The sequence below is a fragment of the Neoarius graeffei genome, chromosome 7 (assembly GCF_027579695.1).
Source record: "Neoarius graeffei isolate fNeoGra1 chromosome 7, fNeoGra1.pri, whole genome shotgun sequence".
NCBI lineage: Eukaryota > Metazoa > Chordata > Actinopteri > Siluriformes > Ariidae > Neoarius > Neoarius graeffei.
Window position 1 is genome coordinate 51,611,776 of NC_083575.1, and position 10,378 is coordinate 51,622,153.

At 42.7% G+C, this 10,378-nt stretch overlaps 1 protein-coding gene across 3 annotated transcripts in view; it reads left to right on the plus strand.

The window, feature by feature from the left end:
• Positions 1 to 10,378, plus strand: part of zgc:171482 (zinc finger protein) — a 227,370-nt gene that overhangs the window by 68,988 nt on the left and 148,004 nt on the right. For 2 of the 3 annotated variants that reach the window (XM_060925900.1, XM_060925901.1), the window contains exon 2: positions 1,021 to 1,125. In XM_060925900.1, the coding sequence (XP_060781883.1) occupies positions 1,021 to 1,125 (105 nt within the window). Of the gene's footprint in view, positions 1 to 1,020; positions 1,126 to 10,378 lie in introns of those variants that run through there. The other variant, XM_060925902.1, reaches the window with a different exon arrangement.

Sequence of the window (10,378 nt, forward strand, 5' to 3'; positions counted from 1 at the left end):
TAAGGGCAGAGTCTCTCTCTCTCTCTCTCTCTCTCTCACTCACTCTCTCTCTCTCTCTCTCACTTTGCACCATTACACAATAAATATTCACAGTGAAAATATTTTGTAAGTGCGTTTCATGAACCAAGTTATAGGATTTGTTGACAACTCGCATCGAGTTCGTTACACTTCTACCCGGCGTGAAGCACTCACAGTCATGTGGTTGTGACGTCATCGTAAACAAATCCGTTCTACTCATCCAGACAACTTCACAACGGCAGCGTTGCCAGATCTTTCCACTCTGGAACCCGTTCTCAAAAAGATTGCGTTTTGGGCACCCAAAACGCCGGTGCCGTGTGGACGCCAGGCCTAAACGATAAGCAATTGTATCGGAGTCACCTGAATCCGTTGCCGTGTGGACAGGGCCTTAGTCAGCATTACATTTTTTAGTTAACACAAACCTCTCAACACTTAAGTTCTACTTCACTTTGCCTATTATTACACAAACAGAAACAAATACCGACATACAAGGAGGGAATTCCCTGGCCTCTGTTGAGGAAAGCTTAGTCTGTACTCCTATACAACGTCTTGTGTCAGTTTCCACGGACTTCTCACTCCACCCGACCGTTGAAACTTTCGAACTTGTGAAGTACGCATGCGCAGTGGCATCGGTTAAGGGGCGTCAATCAGCACTTGAATAGTTCACTTAACTTAATTTTCCAATTCCTGTGAACTTGTGGCGAAGGAAAGGCGTCTCAACTATTTTTTTTTAGTTACTTGAACAGTTAGAAGGGAAATTTGTTCATTCAACTTAGAATCCTTTTTTCACTCAACAATTTTGCAAGTTACATTTTTTTACAGTGCATTGCCAATTTTTTTTTTTTTTAGCAAAGATCAGTATTAGACTAGGCTTAGCAAACACCTGCATGGTGATTATCACATTTGGATAAAGTTGTTGATAAAGCTTGTGTCAGAACTTGACAAGATAAAGTGTAGTGTCCTTTATAAGTCCTGACCATGTGTGCTGCTTTTTGTTTTCAGATGAAATCCGCAGGGGTTGGCGATGGAGGACTCTTCACAGAGAGCTACTGTAACATCTGCAATGCTCAGCTCATCTCTGAGTCACAGCGTGTTGCGCACTATGAGGTGAGACTTCATACAACATACACACACCACACTAATACTGACACCACACCACACACACTGTTTTTCACACTTTGCTTTTACTCAGCTGTTTAGCATTCTTTCTCTCTCTCTCTCTCTCTCTCTCACTCTCTCAAACACACACACACACACCTGTCATTACACTCTCACTTTCCTCTCTTTCTTATATTTTCTGTGAACATGTAACTGAGATAAATGGAGAATTAATTAAAAAGTTGATAATTGGCACATGCTTAAATCAGGGCATTTTTATTGCCGTCCCAAAAGCACAGTCCTGATAACCCTTATATCACCGCGCCAACATCCCTGTGCTCATAGGGCAAATTCTCATGCCCAAATAAATTAGAGATGGCACCAATCCGAAATCCAGGAAATAAATCAGAGGGATGAAAAAAAAAATCTCATCCACTTCTGTAATAATTCTAACTCGAAGTATCACATAATTGCTTGCAGTGCAACAGAATGCAGTGTAATGTAACTTATAACATAAGGTAATGTAATGTTACGTTAAAGTGCATATCACGGGTAAATTCAGGAGCGAGATCAATGTAATTCTCCTATTTTATATTAAACTTGTCAAATATCTGTCACATTTTGCACCATTTTTTTTTTAACCTTGCGCAATACCAGAAAAATTCAGTTGAAATCAAGCCATTTGAGGCGAATTGGTCCACCTCTGAAAAAACTTTGCATTTGGATTTCCCGGCAAACATTGATTTTCGTGACGTCGCGTGGGACGCCTCCCTCTGAATCCTACGTCAGCGCTGGTTTGTTTATGAGAAAACGACCTGGTGGTTTTCTGCAAATTTCTTCAACGTTATCACGTAATTATTAAAACGGTTAACAGATGTATTGCAGGAGGATGTAGCAACACCAATCTTGATGGGATTAATACTCATCGTTTCCCACATTGCGCTCAGGTGACAATTCCATATTTCAGTGCAAAATCGCTAGCTGCTAAACTCGGTCTACACAGGCTGTGCACTGAAACCGTGCGAGCTCTCGCAGCCTGCTGGCGCTTCCGCAGGTGACGTCACGAATCTGGCTCCAGACTCTCTTGGGATTTTTCCAGACGCATTTTGTTATTTTATTTTTTCTGCTGTAGACAGACGGCCTTGTGCAAAATTACCCTTCTGGATGAGTGTGTAAAGGGACATTCTTTCATATTAAAAAAAAACCAAACGAATTTGGTCCAGGATATGCACTTTAATCTAATAACATAATTGTTACATAACATCATGCGGCACGGTGGTGTAGTGGTTAGCACTGTTGCCTCACAGCAAGAAGGTTTTGGGTTCGAAGCCGGCGAGGGCCTTTCTGTGTGGAGTTTGCATGTTCTTCCCGTGTCTGCGTGGGTTTTCTCCGGGTGCTCCGGTTTCCCCCACAGTCCAAAGACATGCAGTTAGGTTAACATGGGGCGGCCTTGGGCTGAAGTGCCCTTGAACAAGGTACCTGACCCCTGACTGCTCCCCGGGTGCTCTGGTGTGGCTGCCCACTGCTCTGAGTGTGTGTGCGTGTGTTCACTGCTTCAGATGGGTTAAATGCAGAGGATGAATTTCACTGTGCTTGAAGTGTGCATGTGACCAAATAAAGGTTTCTTCTTCTTCTTCTTCTGTACTGTATTATAATGTACCATTACTTATTGTAACGCAGTGTAAAAGTAATGTAACGTAATGTTACACAAGTTACCATATCAAAAGGAGTGTTTATGTTTGTTTCAATAAACAAGTTGTGGTTTTGTGCAAATAATGTTGATCGCTGTGTAATTTTAAGTCTTAAATAAAGTAAAAATCCTAAACTTTAAACCATTGTGGATTACAAAATATACACTCGTATTTATTAGGAAGACCTATACACCTATTAGTCGTCTAATCAGCCAATCATGCGGCAGCAGCGCAATGCATAAAATCATGCTACATGATTGGCTGATTAGATAACTGCATGTAAGCGCAGGTGTACATTCAAGGTTCGAGGATCGGTGTCCGTCCTGGAAAAGAAGAACAAGAGTATAAATCACTATAACACAGAGTCAGCTTTTATTGTAAAACTAAAATCAGATTAGTTCCTTTGGAGTGTTGAATTTAGATATATTTTTCATAGGGCTGCATGTTTCTTCCACTTTGAATCTTATGTTAGAGTCACTACACCGGAGATCTAATCTTACACCTGTCATAATCATAGAAATAACGGATGAATCACTACAGGCATCTGGTTATAGGAAAGTAATCAACACCAAGGTGGTGTGATATGGCCCTGATACAAAACATCACACCATCGCACATAAAAAGTTGGGAACTTGCTAATGATTACACATCTTTGTAAAATAACACCTCATAATTTTTATGCGTTTAGAGGAACATTTTATGTTGTGGAATGTCCATGAAACAGTTATTTTAGCTCTTGCATCTGCAGTTAAAGGAATCCTGAAAGATGAGGATGCTGCAGCACTTCTACTTCCTGCGTCTTTGCTGGAAACCCTTACATTATTGCAGGTGTAAGCAGTTGTCCCCTCACCAACAGTCACCTTTCAGAAAATTTGAAGGAGCTGCTCGGGTTGCAGTGGTGAGATTTTCCACAGTATGATAACCATCTCAGAAAATATCACGGTTTCACGGTATATGGTATTTTGCAATTCTTCTTCTTCTTCTACTACTACTTCTCCCATTGAAATTGCTTAGGTTTAGTGTACACATCGTAGTAGTAGTTAGACAAGGGTCATTTCTCGCTCAGTTTTCAAGATATCTGGATGAAACTTGGTGTGCATATAGGTAGTGACCATCTGTGATCTCCATATCATGCATGCTGTCACATGACGTCATGGTGTCATTTTATGACATCATAAAGTTTTCAGGAATGGCTATGAATGGGACCACCTGGTACAGTACCAGGACAAGCTAGACAAAATTACTTCATGCCATCTTCCATGGCCCTTACAGCTTAATACTTTCTTGCACTCATTATTTTGACCTCTGACCTTGACCCTTTGCCAGAATTAGGTCAAAGGTCACTTAGGCATTAAATTGCTACTCCTCCCTCATTTTATCATGAATTTTCACCAAACGGGGTACGGAGAACCTATTTGGGGGGCTTCAAAATAGTTCACATCGGTTAAGCGATTTGACCTATTTTCACTGAGTTACATGACCTTGAACTTGTCAATTAGGTGACTCTATAGCAGAAAGTCAGACTTTTGTCTATTTTTCACGGTCTTTGAGCTAGCTTTGTTCTTTTGCTTTAGAGAAACATGTTTTAATGAATATTTATAGTTTTGACCTTTGACCTAGGTCAATATTGGGTCATGTATTTTCAATGACTTATATCTCAAAAATGGAACATTGGTTTTGCCCTGGCGTGACCTTGACAGGTCAGATCAATGATCTGCGTATTTTTCACTGGCCTGCATCAAGAAATTGGTGAAAGATAGGAACTTGGTTAATATTATTAACCATGGAAGTGTTATATCCTTTTCCCTTTGCCATCAGATTCCAGACAGGTGGCCTCATGTCTCTCAGTTCTATGACCTTGATGTTTGTCCCAAGGCCTCAGAGGTGTGCCCTTGGCACAGTACGTCTAGTTATTATTATTATCTCATCTCATTATCTGTAGCTGCTTTATCCTGTTCTACAGGGTCGCAGGCAAGCTGGAGCCTATCCCAGCTTACTACGGGCGAAAGGCGGGGTACACCCTGGACAAGTCGCCAGGTCATCACAGGGCTGACACATAGACACAGACAACCATTCACACTCACATTCACACCTACGGTCAATTTAGAGTCACCAGTTAACCTAACCTGCATGTCTTTGGACTGTGGGGGAAACCGGAGCACCCGGAGGAAACCCACGCGGACACGGGGAGAACATGCAAACTCCACACAGAAAGGCCCTCGCCAGCCACGGGGCTCGAACCCGGACCTTCTTGCTGTGAGGCGACAGCGCTAACCACTACACCACCGTGCCGCCCCCATTATTATTATTATTATTTACAATGACGCTTAAAGGAATGAAAACAGAAGGGTTTTATGGTGAACAAACTCTTTATTATACACTTACTGGCCACTTTAATAGGAACTTGTTCTTGGTTTGAAGATCCCTGTTCTTGGCTGGCAGAAGTGGAACCCAATGTGGTCTTCTGCTGTTGCATGCTGAGATGCTTATCTGCTCACCACGGTTGTAAAGAGTGATTCTATGAGTTACTATGTCCTTCCTGGCAGCTCAAACCAATCTGGCCATTTTCCTCTGACCTCTCTTATCAACAAGGCGTTTCCACCCACAGAACTGTCGCTCACTCAATGTTCTTTGTTTTTCACACCATTCTGTGTAAACTCTAAAGACTGTTGTGTGTGGAAACCCCAGGAGATCAGCCGTTTTCTGAAATACTCAAACCAGTCCATCTGGCACCAACACCCATGCCACAGTGAAAGTCACAGAGATCACAATTTTTCCCATTCTGATGTTTGAAGTGAACGTTAACTGAAGCTCTTGATTTGTATCGGCATGATTTTATGCATCGTGCAGCCGGCAAGGGATCGGCTGATTAGAGAACTGCATAAAACAGCAGGTGTATGGGTGTTCCTAATAAAGTGACTGTACTGTAGTTGAAACTTGAAACATTTCTTTATTGAAGTATGTGTTTAAAAAAAACCTGTTTGAAAATAAATGAAATAATTAAAATAAATAAGAAAGTTTTACATCTGTTTGGACAAAAGAAATTAAGAAATCTGAAAATAGTGAGAAATGCCATGAAAAGTGCTCTAAAGGATCATCAAAACAGTTGGCAATTTAATGCAAGTGTGCAAGAGACTGATCCGGTCTGTACCTTGAACTCAGATGCACTCATGTATATCAGGCCCCAAGCCAAGAAAGTTTGTGCGTGTGTTTCTTTATGGGGTCAGAGCAGGGTCAGCGTGTGTCTGTTTGTAAGTCAGAGGTTACAGAATGGACAGATAGCGCAGATGTAGCCAGGAGGCAGGATGTGGAAAATTATTTCAATGGCACATTTTATGATCAACATTTAAAGTGCTGATGACACGTTTTTGACATCTTTGGCGATGTTTTATAACATAAAAAGTAATTCCCGATGATCCATATATTAATTCACGAAGGCGCCTATTTTACAAGTTATGATGATAAACGCGGCTATTTGGGCAAATTTGACGGGGCTGCAGCACCCAGGAGACGAAGGAGGAGGAGGAGCTATATGACGTCAGCGAAAGAACCTTCCTCCTAACTTACCAGTTTGTTGTTGATGCGACAGGTGTTCAGTTTGTCATTAATAGTATTTTTATTAGACATTATTATGCATTATTATATATATAGTTATTATGCCTTCGCGTTGTGTTGCCAGCTTTTGCTCCAAAACCCACAAGGATGGGGTAAGTTTATTCAAGTTTCCCAGAGATCCCGAGCTGCATGCGAAGTGGGTGAAGCAAGTCAGGCACACTCGTGACAAGTGGGAGCCCTCACCAACATCCGTCCTGTGCTCTGAACACTTCGATTTGGATTGTTTTGACACCCTTCCCAGCTTAAAAGAATCTCTTGGGTGTTCAGTTCAGCACAAACGTGTGTTACTACCATCAGCAGTGCCTACACAGTGTTGCCAGATTGGGAGGTTTCCCGCTCAGTTGGGGGGTTTCAAGTGCATTTTGGTGGGTTTTGAACATATTTTGAGCTGGAAAACTTCAGCAGTATCTGGCAACAGATACTGCTGACGTTTTCCAGCCCAAAATATGCTCAAAACCCACCAAAATGCACTGGAAACCGCCCAACTGGGCGGGAAACCTCCCAATCTGGCAACACTGCCAGTATTCCGGAGGGGGTCTACTAGTAGCTATGCCGGATCCAAAGACAGTCCTCCTGTCAGAACATGTGTTGTGAAACGACATAAGATAAAGGTACGTAGAGCTATAGATTCTACATGATAATCATAAATGTAATCATAAAGTCGGCGTGATATCAGTCATGTATTTGCTTGTGAAAGCTTGCGGCTTTCATGTAACTGCCGCCTAGCAACGAGAGGCAAAGGGTAAAGAGGGTAGACTATCATAGATTCTATTCGGAAGAGATCAACACAATTCTAGACTCCCAGAAGAGGAAGAGCTAGCACTAGAGAGTTCACCGGCGTTTTCATGTGCCATTTCCATTGAGTAGAACCAGAGTAGAACAGCCAGTGAACCGCAGCGTGTTCTTCCGCTGACGTCACAACATGGCTGCGAGCCACGGACCCAGTTTTCTTGCGCTGTGCAATTAAAAGTTGGATATTTGCGTAACAACAGCTTCTTTTCATGTAATTATAACAGAAATCTAACATGTTTGCCATGTTGTATAGTTTATTTAAGAAATTGCATAGAGTCTTGTTCATGTCATCAGCCCTTTAAACGTTCACACATTATTTCCTGAGGCATTAAAGTTATAAACGGGACATATACTTTGATCTGCATGGAGGCATGGTGTTCTCGAAGATGAGCGATGTGTTTCCTACTTTGGCAGCCACTTTGCATCCATTTCTTCTGCCAACTGGATATCTGTTCTTGAGGATAACCCCACGTTTGTTTTTGGGATAGTCAAAGTAATCCCACTCTGCTGATTTTAATTTCTTTTTTTGGGGGGATGCAGATCGGAGATATCAGTCTCGCTTCTCTCTGCCATTTTCTCTGCTGCATGTGTGTGTGTGATGCCAGTTGCCAAGTCTGACAGGCAGTTGAGAAGGAAAGGAGATGCACATGTGAGATTCTCTGTTCGGTTGCATTTTTTTCCCCCTATACCAGTAATAAGCAAATGTACATGGCATGATAACCATTAATTTTTATGCCTCCGCCACCGTAAGGTGCAGGAGGCATTATGTTTTCGGGTTGTCCGTCCGTCCATGCGTGCATGTGTCCATGCGTGCGTCCATCCCGAAACCTTGTGAACACAATATCTCAAAGGCTAATGAAAGGAATTTCACCAAACTTTCACCATTTGTGCGCTTTGGGACAAACATGAACTGATTAGATTTTGAGGTTAAAAGGTCACAGGTCAAGATTACTGTGAGGTCAAATGTCCATCCCCAAACTTTGTGAACACCATATCTCAAAGACTAATGAAAGGAATTTCACCAAACTTTCACCATTTGTGCACTTTGGGGCAAAGATGAAATGGTTAGATTTTGAGATCAAAAGTTCTAAGGTCAAGGTCACTGTGAGGTCAAATGTCTGTCCGAAAACCTTGTGAACACAGTATCTCCAAGGCAAATGAGAGGAATTTCACCAAACTTTCACCATTTGTGCATTTGGGGACAAACATAAACTGATTAGATTTTGAGGTCACAGGTCAAGATTACTGTGAGGTCCCGTCCGTCCGTGCGTGCGTCCGTCCCGAAACCTTGTGAACACGATATCTCAAAGGCTAATGAAAGGAATTTCACCAAACTTTCACCATTTGTGCACTTTGGGACAAACATGAACTGATTAGATTTTGAGGTTAAAAGGTCACAGGCCAAGATTACTGTGAGGTCAAATGTCCATCCCCAAATCACAACTTAATAAGGCATGTAGTCTACCAGGCGGAGGCATCCCCATCGACGCCGTTGGTGTCTAGTTCTATCTAGTTATATCATGGTATACTGTGAACCCCTACCGCCGCAACCCTAGGAGCAGCGTTACATTTGACTGTTAAGGAACCTGGCCTCTCTAAGCACATTGTTTATGTTCATGACAGCACAATCAGAAAAAGACTGAACAAGTATGGCTTTCATGGAAGTGTGGCTAGGAAAAAGTTTCTTCTCTCCAAAAAGGTTATCACAGCATGACTTAGGTTTGAGGACCTGAAGAAACCACAACAGTTCTGGAACAGAATCCTTTGGACTGATCAGACCAAGGTGGAGATGTTTGGTCATCATGCACAGCACCATATTTGGCAAAAACCAAACACAACCAATCACCACAAACACCTCATGCTAACTGTCAAGCATGGTGGTGGAGGAGGAGTGATGATTTGGGCTTGTTTTTCAGCCACAGGACCTGGGAAATTTGCAATCATTGAGACAACGATGAACTCCACTTTTATACCAGAATATTCTTGAGACAAATGTGAGGCCATCTGTCCAGCAGCTTAAGCTGGGCTGAAACTGGGTCATGCAACAGGATTATGATACCATGCACACAAGAAATTTGACATCTGAACAGCTAAAGAAGACAAAAACCAAGGTGTTGTAACGGCTAAGTCAAAGCCCAGACCTCAACCTCATTGAGATGCTGTGGTAGGATCTTAAGAGAGTTGTGCATAAATTGCCCTTACACATCTATGAACTAAAGCAATTTTGTAAAGAAGAGCGGGCCAAAAAATTTCCCATATTTCACGCAAAATCTTTACTTTAAGTTATTGTTGCTAAAGGTAGTTCTATACGTTATGGAATTATAGGGTGCACTTATTTTTCCGGGCAGCACGGTGGTGTAGTGGTTAGCGCTGTCGCCTCACAGCAAGAAGGTCTGGGTTCGAGCCCCGTGGCCGACGAGGGCCTTTCTGTGTGGAGTTTGGATGTTCTCCCCGTGTCCGCGTAGGTTTCCTCCGGGTGCTCCGGTTTCCCCCACAGTCCAAAGACATGCAGGTTAGGCTAACCGGTAACTCTAAATTGACCGTAGGTGTGAATGTGAGTGTGAATGGTTGTCTGTGTCTATGTGTCAGCCCTGTGATGACCTGGCGACTTGTCCAGGGTGTACCCCACCTTTCGCCCGTAGTCAGCTGGGATAGGCTCCAGCTTGCCTGCGACCCTGTAGAAGGATAAAGCGGCTAGAGATAATGAGATGAGAATGAGATGAGATGACTTATTTTTCCCACCTGGATTCTGAATGGGGCAGCATGGTGCTGCAATGCTTAGGACTGTTGTCTCACAGCAAGAAAGTTCTGGCTGACGGGGGCCTTTCTGTGCGGAGTTTGCTTGTTCGCCCCGTGTCTGCGTGGGTTTCCTCCGGGTGCTCCGGCTTCCTCCCACAGTCCAAAGACATACTATAGGCTACAGACTGTAGGTGTGAATGTGAGTGTGAATGTTTGTTCGTCTCCTACGATGGATTGGTGACCTGCCCAGGGTGTACTCTGCTTCAGTCAGCTGGGATTGGCTCCAGTTTCCCCCATGACCCTGATGAATAAACGGTATAGATAATGGATGGTCCCTGAATGTTAGGTTACTTATGAGAAAAAAAGACTGCATATTGAAATCTTTTTTTTTTTTTTTTGTCATCAGACATTTTTTTTTAAAATAG